At 37.3% G+C, this 18,356-nt stretch overlaps 2 protein-coding genes and 1 long non-coding RNA gene across 4 annotated transcripts in view; 1 reads left to right on the top strand and 2 right to left on the bottom strand.

The window, feature by feature from the left end:
• LOC148690704 (uncharacterized) overlaps nucleotides 1-1,911 on the top strand; it is a 47,638-nt gene extending 45,727 nt beyond the window's left edge. Inside the window, exon 3 of the long non-coding RNA XR_015957295.1 lies at nucleotides 1,704-1,911. This is a non-coding gene — a long non-coding RNA (uncharacterized LOC148690704). The remainder of the gene's footprint in view (nucleotides 1-1,703) is intronic.
• Nucleotides 83-8,333, bottom strand: LOC137733455 (putative receptor-like protein kinase At2g23200). 2 transcript variants are annotated; one of them, XR_015957279.1, is made up of 3 exons: nucleotides 5,657-8,333; nucleotides 2,081-3,989; nucleotides 83-413 (listed from the first exon to the last, which is right to left on the bottom strand). XR_015957279.1 is itself a non-coding variant. In XM_088686843.1 (2 exons), the coding sequence occupies exon 1, from the start codon at nucleotides 8,249-8,251 to the stop codon at nucleotides 5,675-5,677; it is 2,577 nt and encodes an 858-aa protein (XP_088542969.1). In that variant the 5' UTR covers nucleotides 8,252-8,333; the 3' UTR covers nucleotides 4,259-5,365; nucleotides 5,657-5,674. The 2 variants fall into 2 exon arrangements, 1 of the variants encoding a protein (XP_088542969.1); XM_088686843.1 differs by lacking the exons at nucleotides 83-413; nucleotides 2,081-3,989 and adding an exon at nucleotides 4,259-5,365.
• A 4,872-nt stretch (nucleotides 8,334-13,205) lies between these two features.
• On the bottom strand, nucleotides 13,206-15,392 carry LOC137711808 (cytochrome P450 81Q32). The gene is made up of 2 exons (XM_068451008.2): nucleotides 14,425-15,392; nucleotides 13,206-13,970 (listed from the first exon to the last, which is right to left on the bottom strand). Exons 1-2 carry the CDS (start codon nucleotides 15,313-15,315, stop codon nucleotides 13,362-13,364), a joined length of 1,500 nt encoding a protein of 499 aa, XP_068307109.2. The 5' UTR covers nucleotides 15,316-15,392; the 3' UTR covers nucleotides 13,206-13,361.
• Between the last annotated feature and the right edge of the window lie 2,964 nt (nucleotides 15,393-18,356).

Genomic DNA, 18,356 nt, shown 5'->3' with positions numbered 1-18,356 from the left:
GCTGTAAAGAATACCGTCTTGTTAGTAAAGAAATTATATCACCTAAAATTATCTCGAAAGTAAGACACTCCTCTGGGGGAAATGAGATGAAACTCCCAAAAAGGAAAAATAGTTTATTTATCATAGAGTTTGTTAACGTCTGCTTATACACAATTCATGTGATCATATCCCATCTTAACGATAGGAAAGCAATGCTAGTACAATTATCAAAGATAAGACTAAAATTAACAAGGCATACCCGAACTTATAGCTATTCAATCTATAGATACTTGAACAAGGTTAACTTTCATACCTCACAAGCTGCATAGATTTATCTGGCATCACCAATCTTCAGTTGTGAGAATACTTCGTTTCCTGCCGTGTCCGATTCATCCACCCCGGAAAAGGTCATATCATCTTGGTTAACTGTAGAGCTATGGGAAGGAAAATGCTGAAACAAGTCAAGGGGGTTCCAGCTACAGAAATCCTAGCAACCAAGATCCTAGCACCACATATCCTAACTCCACAGACTTTGTATAATTTCGCATTTATTTGTACTACTTTATTTAATTTGTTATGTAATTTCTTAACATTTTTAGAACTTTATTTAATTTCTTATGTAATTTTTGCACTTTATTTAAATATTTGAATAAGATTACATAAACTCACCAATTAAACATTTAAAAAAAAACTCCAAATAAAATTACATAACCTCACCATTTAAACTTAAAAAAAAAACACACTAAATAAGATTACTTAAAAAACAATACACTTTATTCTTCAACCACAAGCCTTATTTTAATTATCTTCGCCTTCGTGCAATCCCCACTGATGGTCAATCAAGTCATTCTGGCGGGTTATGTGCCAGTATGGCTCTTGCAATGAAGTGTACCGCTGAACGATCAATTCATTGTAACGTCCATCCCGTTCCAACGGCTCGTGTTGCACGGGATCTTCGGTCCGGTCATGAGCATAGTAGATTTGTGTTCTTGAGTTGTTCATCGGATCCGGCTCGTATTCATCGACGGCATCATAATCATACTCGTCTTCAACAATCATGTTGTGGAGAATAATATGTCATCATGATGGATCGAAGAGCCTCGACATCAAACATTCTAGCTGCAGCCCTGACAATAGCCCAACGAGCTTGCAGGATACCAAAACAACGCTCGACATCCTTCCTACACCCTTCTTGACACTTTGCGAAGTGTTTCTCTTTTTCACTTTGCGGATGTGGCACTGTTTTGACAAATGTTGACCACCTTGGGTAAATACCATCTGCAAGGTAGTATGGTCCCTCGTATTTATTACCATTAACCCAATATGTGCATCTCGGCCCATTTCCTTGTAGCAGTTCGTCAAACATTGGAGATTGGGCAAGGACATTTAGGTCATTTTGAGCTCCTGGAACACCAAAAAAAGCATGCCAAATCCATGTATCAAAAGAAGCCACCGCTTCCAAAATGATGCTTTTGGCTCCTTTTCTGTCGCCATAAGCTCCTTGCCACGCATTTGGACAGTTTTTCCATGTTCAATGCCAAATTACTCCACATGTATAAAAGTAATTTGTTTAAAGGATGGAATTGGTCTTTTAGTATTGTGTGTACCAAATCTCTTTTTCTTATTCCCATGTGCATGTCCATGTGTAGGCCTTTTTGTAGCTTTCTAAGTTTGGGTTTTTCTTGATGTGTGCTTACGTGGTTTGGGATTACTTTCCTTTGCAGGCCTGGGTATTATATAAAGCTTTGCGCTTTCAGATTAAGGTAAAGTTTGATTATATCTTATAGTTAATTCTGATGCCCATCGCAAGCTGTAAAGAATACCGTCTTGTTAGTAAAGAAATTATATCACCTAAAATTATCTCGAAAGTAAGACACTCCTCTGGGGGTAATGAGATGAAACTCCCAAAAAGGAAAAGTAGTTTATTTATCATAGAGTTTGTTAACTTCTGCTTATACACAATTCATGTGATCATATCCCATCTTAACGATAGGAAAGCAATGCTAGTACAATTATCAAAGATAAGACTAAAATTAACAAGGCATACCCGAACTTATAGCTATTCAATCTATAGATACTTGAACAAGGTTAACTTTCATACCTCACAAGCTGCATAGATTTATCTGGCATCACCAATCTTCAGTTGTGAGAATACTTCGTTTCCTGCCGTGTCCGATTCATCCACCCCGGAAAAGGTCATATCATCTTGGTTAACTGTAGAGCTATGGGAAGGAAAATGCTGAAACAAGTCAAGGGGGTTCCAGCTACAGAAATCCTAGCAACCAAGATCCTAGCACCACATATCCTAACTCCACAGACTTTGTATAATTTCGCATTTATTTGTACTACTTTATTTAATTTGTTATGTAATTTCTTAACATTTTTAGAACTTTATTTAATTTCTTATGTAATTTTTGCACTTTATTTAAATATTTGAATAAGATTACATAAACTCACCAATTAAACATTTAAAAAAAAACTCCAAATAAAATTACATAACCTCACCATTTAAACTTAAAAAAAAAACACACTAAATAAGATTACTTAAAAAACAATACACTTTATTCTTCAACCACAAGCCTTATTTTAATTATCTTCGCCTTCGTGCAATCCCCACTGATGGTCAATCAAGTCATTCTGGCGGGTTATGTGCCAGTATGGCTCTTGCAATGAAGTGTACCGCTGAACGATCAATTCATTGTAACGTCCATCCCGTTCCAACGGCTCGTGTTGCACGGGATCTTCGGTCCGGTCATGAGCATAGTAGATTTGTGTTCTTGAGTTGTTCATCGGATCCGGCTCGTATTCATCGACGGCATCATAATCATACTCGTCTTCAACAATCATGTTGTGGAGAATAATATGTCATCATGATGGATCGAAGAGCCTCGACATCAAACATTCTAGCTGCAGCCCTGACAATAGCCCAACGAGCTTGCAGGATACCAAAACAACGCTCGACATCCTTCCTACACCCTTCTTGACACTTTGCGAAGTGTTTCTCTTTTTCACTTTGCGGATGTGGCACTGTTTTGACAAATGTTGACCACCTTGGGTAAATACCATCTGCAAGGTAGTATGGTCCCTCGTATTTATTACCATTAACCCAATATGTGCATCTCGGCCCATTTCCTTGTAGCAGTTCGTCAAACATTGGAGATTGGGCAAGGACATTTAGGTCATTTTGAGCTCCTGGAACACCAAAAAAAGCATGCCAAATCCATGTATCAAAAGAAGCCACCGCTTCCAAAATGATGCTTTTGGCTCCTTTTCTGTCGCCATAAGCTCCTTGCCACGCATTTGGACAGTTTTTCCATGTTCAATGCCAAATTACTCCACATGTATAAAAGTAATTTGTTTAAAGGATGGAATTGGTCTTTTAGTATTGTGTGTACCAAATCTCTTTTTCTTATTCCCATGTGCATGTCCATGTGTAGGCCTTTTTGTAGCTTTCTAAGTTTGGGTTTTTCTTGATGTGTGCTTACGTGGTTTGGGATTACTTTCCTTTGCAGGCCTGGGTATTATATAAAGCTTTGCGCTTTCAGATTAAGGTAAAGTTTGATTATATCTTATAGTTAATTCTGATGCCCATCGCAAGCTGTAAAGAATACCGTCTTGTTAGTAAAGAAATTATATCACCTAAAATTATCTCGAAAGTAAGACACTCCTCTGGGGGTAATGAGATGAAACTCCCAAAAAGGAAAAGTAGTTTATTTATCATAGAGTTTGTTAACTTCTGCTTATACACAATTCATGTGATCATATCCCATCTTAACGATAGGAAAGCAATGCTAGTACAATTATCAAAGATAAGACTAAAATTAACAAGGCATACCCGAACTTATAGCTATTCAATCTATAGATACTTGAACAAGGTTAACTTTCATACCTCACAAGCTGCATAGATTTATCTGGCATCACCAATCTTCAGTTGTGAGAATACTTCGTTTCCTGCCGTGTCCGATTCATCCACCCCGGAAAAGGTCATATCATCTTGGTTAACTGTAGAGCTATGGGAAGGAAAATGCTGAAACAAGTCAAGGGGGTTCCAGCTACAGAAATCCTAGCAACCAAGATCCTAGCACCACATATCCTAACTCCACAGACTTTGTATAATTTCGCATTTATTTGTACTACTTTATTTAATTTGTTATGTAATTTCTTAACATTTTTAGAACTTTATTTAATTTCTTATGTAATTTTTGCACTTTATTTAAATATTTGAATAAGATTACATAAACTCACCAATTAAACATTTAAAAAAAAACTCCAAATAAAATTACATAACCTCACCATTTAAACTTAAAAAAAAAACACACTAAATAAGATTACTTAAAAAACAATACACTTTATTCTTCAACCACAAGCCTTATTTTAATTATCTTCGCCTTCGTGCAATCCCCACTGATGGTCAATCAAGTCATTCTGGCGGGTTATGTGCCAGTATGGCTCTTGCAATGAAGTGTACCGCTGAACGATCAATTCATTGTAACGTCCATCCCGTTCCAACGGCTCGTGTTGCACGGGATCTTCGGTCCGGTCATGAGCATAGTAGATTTGTGTTCTTGAGTTGTTCATCGGATCCGGCTCGTATTCATCGACGGCATCATAATCATACTCGTCTTCAACAATCATGTTGTGGAGAATAATATGTCATCATGATGGATCGAAGAGCCTCGACATCAAACATTCTAGCTGCAGCCCTGACAATAGCCCAACGAGCTTGCAGGATACCAAAACAACGCTCGACATCCTTCCTACACCCTTCTTGACACTTTGCGAAGTGTTTCTCTTTTTCACTTTGCGGATGTGGCACTGTTTTGACAAATGTTGACCACCTTGGGTAAATACCATCTGCAAGGTAGTATGGTCCCTCGTATTTATTACCATTAACCCAATATGTGCATCTCGGCCCATTTCCTTGTAGCAGTTCGTCAAACATTGGAGATTGGGCAAGGACATTTAGGTCATTTTGAGCTCCTGGAACACCAAAAAAAGCATGCCAAATCCATGTATCAAAAGAAGCCACCGCTTCCAAAATGATGCTTTTGGCTCCTTTTCTGTCGCCATAAGCTCCTTGCCACGCATTTGGACAGTTTTTCCATGTTCAATGCCAAATTACTCCACATGTATAAAAGTAATTTGTTTAAAGGATGGAATTGGTCTTTTAGTATTGTGTGTACCAAATCTCTTTTTCTTATTCCCATGTGCATGTCCATGTGTAGGCCTTTTTGTAGCTTTCTAAGTTTGGGTTTTTCTTGATGTGTGCTTACGTGGTTTGGGATTACTTTCCTTTGCAGGCCTGGGTATTATATAAAGCTTTGCGCTTTCAGATTAAGGTAAAGTTTGATTATATCTTATAGTTAATTCTGATGCCCATCGCAAGCTGTAAAGAATACCGTCTTGTTAGTAAAGAAATTATATCACCTAAAATTATCTCGAAAGTAAGACACTCCTCTGGGGGTAATGAGATGAAACTCCCAAAAAGGAAAAGTAGTTTATTTATCATAGAGTTTGTTAACTTCTGCTTATACACAATTCATGTGATCATATCCCATCTTAACGATAGGAAAGCAATGCTAGTACAATTATCAAAGATAAGACTAAAATTAACAAGGCATACCCGAACTTATAGCTATTCAATCTATAGATACTTGAACAAGGTTAACTTTCATACCTCACAAGCTGCATAGATTTATCTGGCATCACCAATCTTCAGTTGTGAGAATACTTCGTTTCCTGCCGTGTCCGATTCATCCACCCCGGAAAAGGTCATATCATCTTGGTTAACTGTAGAGCTATGGGAAGGAAAATGCTGAACATTTGGCAATACGAATTCTGATGAAGCATTGATTGTGCTGTCCTCGTGGGGCTCTCTATGCTTCGCAGTTTGCTGGAGCTGTAACGCGTACTCCAAGTCCCACAGTACATCACCCATTGTAGGCCTATCAGAAGCATCATCTTGCAAGCATTTCTCTGCTATCTCGCTAAATTTTCTTAGCGAGCTAGGATCAATCTGACCATTGAGTGAAGAATCAACAATCTGTTCAAGCAATCCGTTCTTCTTGCAATTCATTCCCCATTCTGCTAAATTTATTTGCTCTCTTGGTAGATTCCTATCCAGAGCAGGTCTTGCACATAACACCTCAAGGAGAACAACGCCGAAGGAGTAAACATCTGATTTTTCTGTCAACTGTTGAGTCATTATGTACTCAGGATCTAGGTAACCAAAAGTGCCTTTGACATTTGTGCTGACATGGGTTTCATCAAGTGGACCAGATCTTGAAAGGCCAAAATCAGCAACTTTGGCGACACATTTTGCATCCAACAAGATGTTGGTGGACTTAACATCGCGGTGAATGATGCCTCCGGCTGCACCTTTGTGGAGGTAATTAAGACCCCTTGCTGCACCAATGCATATTTCAAGTCTTTGCTTCCATGTCAAGCGAGGCAAATTTGATTCATATAAATGTTCTCTCAAGGTCCCTTTTTCCATGAACTCGTAGACCAATATCATCTCAGACCTTTCATCACAGTACCCAATTAAGGAGACAAGATGGCGATGCCGAATCCTGGACAAAACCATTATCTCTGTTTCAAACTCTGGAAGCCCTTGACCTGAACTATGTTCATGTCGCTTACCTCGCTTGACAGCTACAATTCTGCCATCTGATAGAGTTCCTCTATAGACGTTCCCAAATCCACCCTCGCCTATCAGAAATTTTGTGTTAAAGTTGTTTGTTGCTTGCTGAAGTTGAGCAAAAGATATCTTCAACCCAAGATTTAGATAAGTCATAGGGGAGCCAGTAATCGTTCCCTCGGTGAACCTGCTGTGGGTACTCCCTCCTCCAAATGCAGGCATTGGTGACCATTCCGAAGTTTCAACATGCTTTGCCTTTCTGTATTTCAAACCCAACAAGAACCCGACAACCAAAATGCAGATAAGAGACAGACCTCCAAGAACCGAACCAACCACAACAGCGACATTTATGCTCTTGGACTCTTTCATATTTGGAATTGGTGCTGATTCCTCCATTATTTCCAACATTTCCAGTCCATTTAGAAAGGAATTGTTAATGGTAGTTGCTTCTACGTTAGGACCTATGCTGATGCTAATGGGTTCAGACTCCTTAGACTCCACCACAAAATCATAGTAGTAAGGCAACTGGTTGACAAAAATGGAATCGGTTCCACCGACCTTCTTAGTGAAGTTTCCATTTGAATACAAGTTAAAAACAATGACGGCAGCAGTTCCGCCAACAACGTCACAAAAGTGTGCCCGGACGAGATGTTTAGTGTTCCTGCGCACGTTAAACGACCAGGTTATGTTGAACAAAGTGGATGGGTTGCTAGTGCTACTACGATTGTCCATTACTTTGGCAGTCTCGTAAACTAAATCTGGGGCAATAAAATTATTAGCAGCAGCAACAAAACCATCATTTTCATACTCCATGTACTCAGGCCTCTTTGAGGATGCGGCTTCCTTTGCAGAGTTTGAATTTGACAAATAAAGATCATCAGGATCCCAGTTTCGCCATAGTGTGTCCTCATCTGGTCTGAGTTCTTGACCTCCAACATTCACCCTGTAAATTGTATGTAGAACTAAAGGGGAACTACTTGTGTAATTCTTAGGGCTGAAATTTGCAGGGGCAAGGAAGACTTCAATGGCATTTACAAATGCAAAAGACGATCCACGAGGCGTAAAGTATATCCTAAATGAGCCAGGATCAATGCCCAGAAAGAACTCCTTTATCGTAGAATTGCTATTACTATTCTTAGCAGTGAAATTCTTCAACAGCATGAATCCGGGATTCGAAATATTAGGAAAAGCCGAAACATCAAAAAGAGCAGCGGAGAGATTACTTGAGGAAGAGGCGAAAGCCAAGAAATGCAAACGTACAAAATAAGTACCGTTTTCAGTGATGTCGAACTCATAGTAGGATTCTTGCCCGAAAATTCTTGCTGTACGGTAAAGATTCGACTGGTTGCCGCCATTGATACTCTTGCTCGCCTTCGGACGGAAGAAATGATCTGCAGTGAAGACTTGGTTATTGAGGGTGGCATTAGCATTTGACCCACAGTTGATGAAGTACTTATCAGGGCGCTCATAAGCCAACGAGGGAAGGTGAAGGGATGAGAGATGGAGGAGAAAAACAATCACAGAAAATAGAGGGAGAGGGGTTTTACGGATACGAAGATTTTCCATGAAAATTTGATGGAGTTGCTGAATTTTGCAAGTGTTTAGGCTATGGAGTTGTATCTGAGTGACCATGTAAATTATTGAAGTAGGAAGACTTGGAACAGAACAAGTGGTGGACTTTGAAGTTGAAATGCCAACCACTTGAAAAATCAAGGGAAAATAACGGTAGATTCTTGGAAATACCCTTTATATTTGATAGGCTGTAGATATACTGGAGAGGATATTTTGGGTGTTTTATTTGTTTCTTGTGAAGGACAACTAAATAATTGACTGATGCATCTCCACTAGCATCAAGTTGGTGCTGCTTCTTACTGTCCTTTTGCATTTGGATGAGAACAAAGAACTTGACTACATTTACTACATTATTAGGACCCTACCTGGATATTTAATAAATTAGAAGCGAATACGAAAACCAAAAGTTAAAAACGAAATGATTATACAACGGGGTTGTAAAGAAAAAATGCTCGTAAATGAAGATGTACTAATGTGAAACCAACCGAACACACAACTTAATCCAGTATATAACTTTATTATCTCAAATTAGTATAAGAATTTTTTTTCGGGAAAATACTTACGTGGGCCCATCATCTTCCTCAAGACAAAAGCTACTAGAAGAAGAAGAAGAGGTAAACGCTGAAATTGGGTAATGCCAACTTTAAAAGGTGATAAATAAGGGAGAAGAAAAAGAACATAATAGGGTATGAAAGCTCAAGCCTTTAATCTCGATGAAGACGTACATTGGTTACAATAAACGTGCTACCGCATGCAACCGAGTTCGAATTATCATTTTTGCAGTTTGAATTAGTTTACAAAATTCACGATCAAGTTAAGTAAAGCTACCATTTGAAAGCCCAAAGATAGCCCTTTAGCCAGAAACTGATGAAAAAGAATCCCCTTTTGCGAAGCTGTACAAATTTCAAGTCTTTATCCTCATGGCGTGCTTACGAAACGGGTATGGGATGGAGAAATTTTTTAGTGTGATCGGCACACGGGATGGTACATCACGTGTCATTATACAAATGATGTGATATATGTATAAAAAAGTTAATAACTTAAAAAATAAAATTTCTCATCACTCACATAAAATCCTGTGTTCCCGTCACAATGAAATAATTTTCTATGGCGTGAGTGGAAACGGAATTGCACTTCTTATAAAACATTCATGTGTTTACTTGTAATTGGGGAATTGAAATAAAGGTGGGGTCCACCTAAAATAGTGAATTCAATTCCGGATATACCCGGAATCCGATTACCAAGAAATGGATGGTAATTGAATTTGCAAATTTTATTTGAACCCATATAATCTCTCTCTACATCCAACTTAAATTTTAAATGTGAATTTTCTTTTTTATCCTATTGCATAATTACCATCAAATACAAGGTGAAATTAATAATAAAACTAAAATTTATTAATAAACCCATTGTTGATTCTGAAGACAATTGAGGGTTTGAGGCTCCTTTGAATTGGCGAATCAGGAATAAAGAACTTGGATTTAAGAATTTGGACAAGCATAAAACCATCCTCTCCTACTCCGTGCAACCTGAAAATCATCACTCTCTCTTCTACCAAAACAATGTCAATGAGGTTAAAACCGAGACAGATCTCAACGGCTAGAGAAATCGCTCTTGCCGGCCTTAACCTGCTTCTACCCACTTTCCAGAAGAATAAAAAATAACAATTAACATCTTCATAAAGATGAGGGGGCTAGCTTAATAAACATTACAAACCAGATAATAATCGTTCTATATAATTTGTCTTTATATAATTATTATTACTATTGTGTGTGTATTTATAAAATGATTTTGAGTTATGGGGTAGAGTTTAATTATTGTGGCAATGGGAGTGAGTGAAGAGGCAATGGGATGAACAATGGAATCCAATTCAGATAAAGCACACTTTGAATGAATTGCAGAACAGTGATTTAGAGTTTTTGTTTTCTAAATGGGTCTAAAGATAAATTTACATAATAAATTAGGTTTGTGAGGGTAGTTTAGGTATTAAATTTGGGTTTAAAGAGATATTGATAATTTAGTTAATAATAATATGGGTGCAGAGAATAAGTTGAGTGTAGAAAGAGGTTGCATGAGTTCAAATAAAATTTCCCAATTGAATTTCGGAAGAAGGGGACCATCAACAATCAATTTTTTCTTCCCAAACTGCCCTAGTACTTCTTTTGATATCCCAAAACACCTTGCAACTTCGTTCCCAATGCTGCACCTCACCGTTTCACTCTACCATTTGGAACGGGATGAAGAAGTTGAACAACATGCCCTGGAGGCATTGTGCATTCATGAAAAATCATTTGGAAATTACTCTGTTCCCGTTGGTATGTTATCATTTTCTTTAAGCTCAAATAAATTACAGGGCAACTCACTCACTGCCTCAATTGAGCAACTCAAAATTGGGGTAAAAAAAATCAAGGCTGGGATATAAAGGGGGGAGCATGAAAGGTTGTTCGCAAACGTGGGGTGGATCGGTAGCAGAGAAAGAAGGGGGAATTTTAGAATGGGGTGGGCAAGCAGTAGGTAGGCAGCATAGAAAGACAGGATAAATTTTAGAAAGGGGTGGGTCGGGAGAAAGATGGGGCAGAGAGGGAAAGAGAGATACAGAGAGGGTCACACAAAAAAAGGAAAAATGAAAGAATAAAAAAGTTTTGTAAATGGCCTTTTACCATAGTGGTGGAAAGGTGTTGAGTCATTGTATGATGGCATGGATTCAAACCCCATCGATGATTAATCCAACATTTAATATAACAAAATCTATTGTTTGGCTAGAAAAAGAATAAAATAGTTTTACTAAAAAATAAAAAAGAAATTTGTTCTTTCTGCTAAAAAAAAAAAAATTGAAAGAATAAAAATAATTAGCATATAAAATAGATTAGTTCAACTATGGGTATTTTAGTAATCATATCAGTTTTCATTCCGATTCATGTGAATTAGTAAACAGTTAATATAGATCAATGTCATTCCTACTCCAATTCCAGACAGTTTTAGCAAAACAACTTCAACATAAATCTAATTCTGCTTTTACCTCATTCTGATTCTTCCTCAATTAAATTCCTCCTCAATTCAATTCCTCTCAATCTGATTACAGATTAGTAAGCAAGCCACCAATTTATACTTGTAGGTGCCCAAATGTCAATTCAACTTTCCGAATTGCCAAATAACAGAGAGAGAGTAGGAACGACATACCCTTATGTGTCCAATTTACATGTCATTTCTTGCAAACAATCAAATTTGGGCCACTTCAACATGTGGGCCCATTTCAACGTAATTTCCTGGTGAAAATGCCCCGTTTTAGGAGTACCCAATTTTATTGACCTCATCTAAAAAGAGGGATGTCAATCAAAATTTTCTCTAAATTTATAAAGTAATGCTATATTTACCACATATTTGTATCAACATTTGTATCATCTTTCTAATAGAGGTATGGCTCACCAACACATGTGAGTCTCATCTCTATTAGAACATCTCCACCAGTTGGTGGAAGACAAGGGTAAGAGCATGTAAGTTGCCCTTATTAATCACTCTGAATAATACTTGCCTTTCTGCACCCCCCACCACTTTGAAAAGGGCAAGGGCAAGTAAATATTTTTTTTTAATTTTTTTACACTTTGAAAATAAAACAATTGTTTAATTCTACTAAATTATTTCAAATATAAGGTAAAAGCATAGCATCACAACAAACATAATTAATTTAAAATTTGGTAAAAACTCCCATAATCATATAATCAACTACGACATTGAACAACAATATAAAAAACCATTCTAATTTTTAATAATTTTTTCTGATTTTTTCTTATAATTTTTTCCTATTTTTTACTGATTTTTTTATTATTTTTTAATGTTAGATTAATCCTGGTCGTTGATTTGAAATCGGACGCACTAGATTACGCCATGTGGCTTAATGGTAATATTGTAATTTTTTTTACTATTAGAAATCTGACGGTCAATATCCTCTGACTGTTGGAAATCCAACGACCTACAATTTGCCAAGTCAACTATTCGTTGGAGGGTTTTGTGATATCTGCTGTACCAGAGCCCACCTCTTGAATCTTTGTTGGGGCACTCTCCTTCTAGGCGCGTGTGACATAAAAAGAATTTAAATATGCTTCTGGTGTCAACATGAAGTAATGCTGATGTCAGCTTGCCCGAAGGTAGCAGGCCGGGCTTGAGAGAGCTGGGCATCTGGGCTAGTGGTGATTGGCCTACCACCTGCCCTTGATTTTATGGACTTCTGGAGAAGGGTTTTCTTGGGTTGGAGGACAACATTGTTGCGTTTGCCTTTACCTTCTACCAATTAGTGGAGACACTCTTAGAAAGATGGTATAAATATGTGGTAAAAGTAGCATTTTTTAAATTTATAACCAAACAGACAATATTTGGGTTGACTTTTTAGCCAAAATGGTCCTTGAAGTTGGCGACCCCAACCTACTTCGTCTCTTTTCTTGCGACTTATCCTTAATCCTTTCTTTTATAATGACATACCCCCACTCTAGTCTCTTTTCCAACAACCCATCTCCATTCTATATTTTTCCCAACGACCCATTTCACTTGGTAAAACTGGGGTTTGGAAATCTGCGAGATTACAACTCGTGGAAGATCACAAGATTAAAAGTTTAAAGTTGTTTATTTAGAATTCCAGACTTTGATAAGAGAAAGAAAAGGAGATGTGTGGGGGGAGGTGGTGGAAGGGGTGGGCTACCGGCCAACAATGACGACGATGGAGAAGACAATCCAATGAAGGTTGGTGAAGGAGAAGAAGGACATTTGGATACTAGAATAGTGAATGTTCGGAAACTAATTTTAGTTAAATGTTTGTAAGTTCAAAATGGACATGTTTAAAATGTACAGGAAACTATTTTCAACATAAAAAATTAGTCAATTCATTATAAGGAAGCAAACACAAATTTTCGAGAGGCCAATCATCATTCATTCACTAAAACCAACACAACTTTTTGACGGCTCAATCACTTATTTAATACCCTTAATCTGGAGCTAGTGCAACTTTTCAAAAAAATCCAACTAAAGAAAGCAAATTCGGTATTTTAATTTATCACAAAAAGTACTTTAACAAAACCACATGCTATGGTTAATTGAATTTATTGTAAGAGTAAATATATGAGCTTATACAATGCTCGATTATTGTACATACTGGGGTTAACACAATATTATCCCTAGCTTAAGATAAAACCTTGCTCACAATAGGTCGTGCTTTACACATAGCCTCCAATGGAATGGCTTTTGGTGCTGTGGTTCCTTTGCCCTCAGTCATGTCAACCATTTCCTCGCCCACTCTATTCCAGTCGAAGCATTGAATCAATGACCCCAAGGTCAATCCCACCACACGCTGCGCTAGGCCTGCTCCAGGGCAAGCCCTTCTTCCCATTCCAAATGGTATGAGTTTATGTGAAAAATCTTCACCACTATCGAACCTCTCAGGCTTAAAGCTTTCAGGTTCATCCCACAATTCAGGATCTCTGTGTACCGCCCATGCATTGACCAATACCATTGTGTCACGTGGCACGTCAAAGCCTCCGATAATGCAATCATCAGATGACAAATGTGGTAATAACATTGGAGCCGCCGGGCATAATCGGAGTGTCTCGGAGATGATGCTTTGTAGGTAGGGTAGTTTGGAGATGTCTGGTTCATCCACCAAGTTTTCTCTACCAACTATAGCATCTAGTTCAGAATTGGCCTTTTGGAGCACGCGTGGATGGTTAAGTAGATTGGACATGGCCCATTCTAGTGTCACAGCTGATGTGTCAGTACCCGCCAATAACATGACCTGATGAAAAAATTGATTAATATTTGGTTAATTAATAGTTAAAAATAAAGGTGGTGCTATTTACATCAAATTTATTCACCAAATAACGTCGAGCATTCTACACCACAAATTTTTTTATTACAATTATTAATCAAATTTCAACTTGAATTAAATTACAAAGCCGATTAGTTTTGTTCTAGCTTTAATTTCAACTTGAATGAAGTACAAAGTTGATTGGTTCCACGTATTTAGGACACAAATTTTGTGTAAAAATTTAGTGTGCCTAGAATTATTCTTAAAATACAAATACAAGGTAACGAAATATATCATAATATGTACCTAGCATTATATATTTCTTTGGGATTAATCAAACAAACAAATTAAACCTTATCTTTCCATTGACTCCTTTATAAATCAAAGCTTTATGGTAATTAAAAAAATGCATGAGATGAAGATAATAGTGTTGTGTACTAACCATAATGAGACCCTTGATGATTTGGTCAGTGTAGTATTCAGGCTGTGACTCCTGCAGGGAAAGCAAATGGTCGATCATACTACTGCCATTTCTTCCTTTACTCCTGTGCTCATCAATCAGACCCTGCAAGAACACATCCACCCTCTTAGTCAACGCCTTCACCTTCTTCTCGTACCCATTAACCCCAAACCAATTCAAAATCGGCAAAAAATCAGCTGGGTTCGCAGCCCCACCATAAGCAAACGCATCCCTCATAATCTCTCTAAACTGCCTCGCCTCCTCTTTGTCCACCGACACGTCATCACCGTAGTACCTCTTCCCAGCCACCATTCTCATTATGATGTTAAACGTCAGCTCATTGAGCATTGACTTGAGCTCGACCTTTGCAAAACCATCGCGTGCGTTTTGTGAGAGTTTAACAAGTAAATGTCTCACCTCGTCCTTTCGGATGTCTGAGAACGTGTTGAGTCGAGCGGAGGAAAAGATCTCGACGGCGCCAATGCGGCGTAGGTTGCGCCAGTGGTCGCCGTACGGGGACGACACCATGTTGGTGTAGTTGTAGGCCAAGTGCTTTCCCATGATCAGTCGAGGACGGTTTGCTAAGACAACGTCGTTTGTTGTAAAACATTCTTGGACAACGGATGAGGATGAGACTATGACCACGCGGCGTGAGCCGAACCAGAGAGAGAAGACGGGGCCGTATTTTTGGGAGAGGCGACGGAAGATTCGGTGGACTGGGGGTTTTAGGAGATGGAGGTGGCCGATGATTGGAAGAGAAGGTGGGCTTGGTGGGAGGTTTTGGTGATTGTGACGTTTGGTTTGGAGGAAAAACTTGAAAGTGAAGAGAATGAAGATGAGAGGGAGGGATGTATAGAACAAGATGTCTTCCATGGTTTTGTGCGCTTTGCTTTGCTTAATAAATGGTTGAAATTTTGTTGAGTTTTTATTTGGATGTGGTTTTATATAATACAAAGCTGCGGTATTTATATGTACAGGGAGGGACGTAGTGCCCAAGTCGTATGAAGGACAATGACAAAATGATTTCTTCATCACTCGGGAGGTCTAGAACACTAAAACTTTTATCTTTTCATATTTGGAAAAGATGGCGTATGCACTAACATGATGATTCTGACTTTTAAAAGATTCTCAATTTGTGGTATTGAAATGTCCACTCCAACTAATTTCAATTCAGTTATATTTTTTAAATTGTTTTGGCCTCTGTCATTGATTCTTATTTTTGGTTGAAAGAGACTTGGGTAGACAAAAAAAAACTGCAGTGTCTTTGTTTTTTTTTTTTTTTTTTTAACTCCAACGGTACAACATAAATTTTATTAATAATAAAAAAAATGACATCTAATTAGGAGGATATAAACATTTCTTTTCGTAAAACAGAAACAATAAAAAAGAATACATGAAAAAAAAAAAAAACATAAACCTTATACTTCTAGAAACAAAAATAAGATAGTCAATTCTATCTTAAAGGGATTTACTGATACACTCAAGAATTTTTAATTTGAATTTTCTTTCTTTATAATCGCTTTGTCTATACAAAAGATCTTTGTAAATTGAAACGGAAATGAATTGTTTTTTCATTCAATGAAAGTTCTAATCATGTTTTATTTATAAAAATCAATTCAAGGAAGTCTCCAAAGAAAGTAATCAATAGATAAACTTTGTTTCTCTTTCCGGGAAATCGTCATTGAAAAGAAAGTGTATGAACAGGATAACCCGAAAAAAATAGTGCATGAACATTGAACAGTTCACCCAAAAAAATAGGAAGCCAATTCAATCGTGGAAGTCTGCAAAGAATTGTATTTTTGTTCTTACCATGTTTAATTCCACCACGTGTACACTTACTGGCGTTGCCCTGCGTAAGAGAGTGCGTGTAAATGCATGCGATCCGCGGCTACATGGCCCACACAATTAGGATGCGTTTGTTATACCAGATTATTTCAGATTGGACCAACTTCTATAACTAAACTAGACTGTCTTGGCTTGAACTAAACTAGATAAGAGTAGTGAAGTGTTTGATGTACTACTAGACTAAATCACGGACTAAAATATTTTTAGAGTTCAAATACTTTTTTTTGTCATTGTTTAACTCATTTTACTGTTATTAATACACCTTTTTTTATCTTTAAAAAAATTAAAAAAAATACAACTATTTTTATTTGACTCTCTCTCCCTTGTCTCTCTATTATCTCCGTTCATTTGCTTTGGTTCTTCACGTCCAAATTTGCTCCCAGTAAAACTCAAACCAAAATAAATAAAACTCATATTTTCCCTTCTTTTCATTTGCTTTCTCTTGAATTCAAACCCATATTTATCTTCTTTTAATTTACTTTTCTCTTCAAATCAAACCCAGAAAAATCCCCAATTTTTTTTTTTTTTTTTTCAATTTACAAAGGCTTCGTCAAATCGTCGAATTTGCAAATTCATTTCAATCAACCTCTGCAAATCGACGTCAATCGATCTTGCAGAAGAAAAAGACAAACTTGCAGGCGCATTTCCTGGCGGAGCTCTTGGCAACGTTGAGTTGGATGCGACGGTTGGTGCATGATTTGGAAGAAGAAGCAAGCTGAGGAAGACAAAGACAAAGTGAGCTAAGGAAGACAAAGACCAAGCAGACAAAGCAAAGTGATGGTCTTAGTAATCCCATCATTTTTGGGCGATCTCGCTAAGACCAGTTAGTGAAGAGTTTAGTCGGCAAGAGTCCAACGTAGTCCCATTAAACACAATCATGGCTCGCACCAAACATGGGATTAATATTCTTAGTAAGCCAGTCCAATCCAATGAGAATTAGTGAGTGCAAACAAACACGTCCTTAGGGTTTGCATTTTTCATTGGCATGCATCCGTTCAATCGACAATGTCTTATGCCATCTCCAATCGAAAAGGTTAGATATAGCTAGCTCTGTCTAAAATTATAGTCTTGTTAAAAATTTATTTTTTTAATAAACAATGTCAGATCATACCCATAAACTATTTCCAACTGAATGAGGCTAAACATAGCCCCCTCAATAATTTATTAATTTTAAGTTTATACTTTAAATTTACTGTTTAATTTAATAAAACTACATTTAGATGTTTTCAAATATAGTCGTTAAATTTGAACCAATTATTGCAACTGAGCAGTTGAGCACCAAAAAAGGGGTAGGAGGGGGCTACATTTGGCTACCCTGATGGCATTTTGATCAAATAATGGCCTGGTAGGCTCCACATAATTATAACCCAGTTATCTGTTGGAGATAAATTTTTGAGCAAATCAGACCATTTTTAAACTTTTAGACTTTTAACCTTCTCCATTAGAGATGGTCTTGAGCCAAATTAAACAGAGGAGAGAACACCATGTTTTTCTTCCATACGAAGTGATGATTCTTGTGGATCCCGCATGTATATCTTGACTGAATGATTATTAAGTATATCTGCTAAAATTAAAGTATTTTGTATTCACATTAAAGGTGTGGAAAGTAAACTAATAACTCACTGCAAAAAAATACCCCACTAAAAGTATTTTGTATTCAATTAGGAAACTTAATCGGTTTTTTCCTACATGGATTCTAATAGGAGAATCACATAGATTGTTTGTATATATAGTGGTCTCTACTCTCACAAAGAAATGCGTTAAATTATTGAGCCATGAGGAGAAGGACTACTACTGTGGTCGACTATGGTTCGTCTGCTTCGCTCTCTACTGGTATGTCATTATTCTTATTTGAATTACGTGACTAAGAGCTGTTATAGAGTCTTCATAGGTTCTCTTAGTGCTCTCATAACGTCCATATAGAGCTTATTAGCTCGTTTGGATGTGTTTTTAAAATGACTAAAAGCGCTATTACGGAAAATATTTTTGGATTCCAAAAGCACTTCAAGTGCTTTTCCAAGATTTACTTGCATTTTTACTAAGAATTAATTCTAAAAATATGTTCACCA

Source organism: Pyrus communis, chromosome 15, assembly GCF_041283825.1.
Source record: "Pyrus communis isolate YQ-2024b chromosome 15, ASM4128382v1, whole genome shotgun sequence".
Classification (NCBI taxonomy): Eukaryota; Viridiplantae; Streptophyta; class Magnoliopsida; order Rosales; family Rosaceae; genus Pyrus; species Pyrus communis.
Note: the sequence above shows the minus strand (reverse complement) of the source record. Positions and strands in the feature narration are given on the sequence as shown.

Bases quoted from the DNA above. Each gene is read 5' to 3' on its own strand.
- LOC137733455 (XM_088686843.1), bottom strand. From the start codon at position 8,251: ATGGTCACTCAGATACAACTCCATAGCCTAAACACTTGCAAAATTCAG.
- LOC137711808 (XM_068451008.2), bottom strand. From the start codon at position 15,315: ATGGAAGACATCTTGTTCTATACATCCCTCCCTCTCATCTTCATTCTC. The intron at 13,971-14,424 runs GTTAGTACACAA...TTTTTTCATCAG, and splicing joins TCATCAAGGGTCTCATTATG to GTCATGTTATTGGCGGGTAC.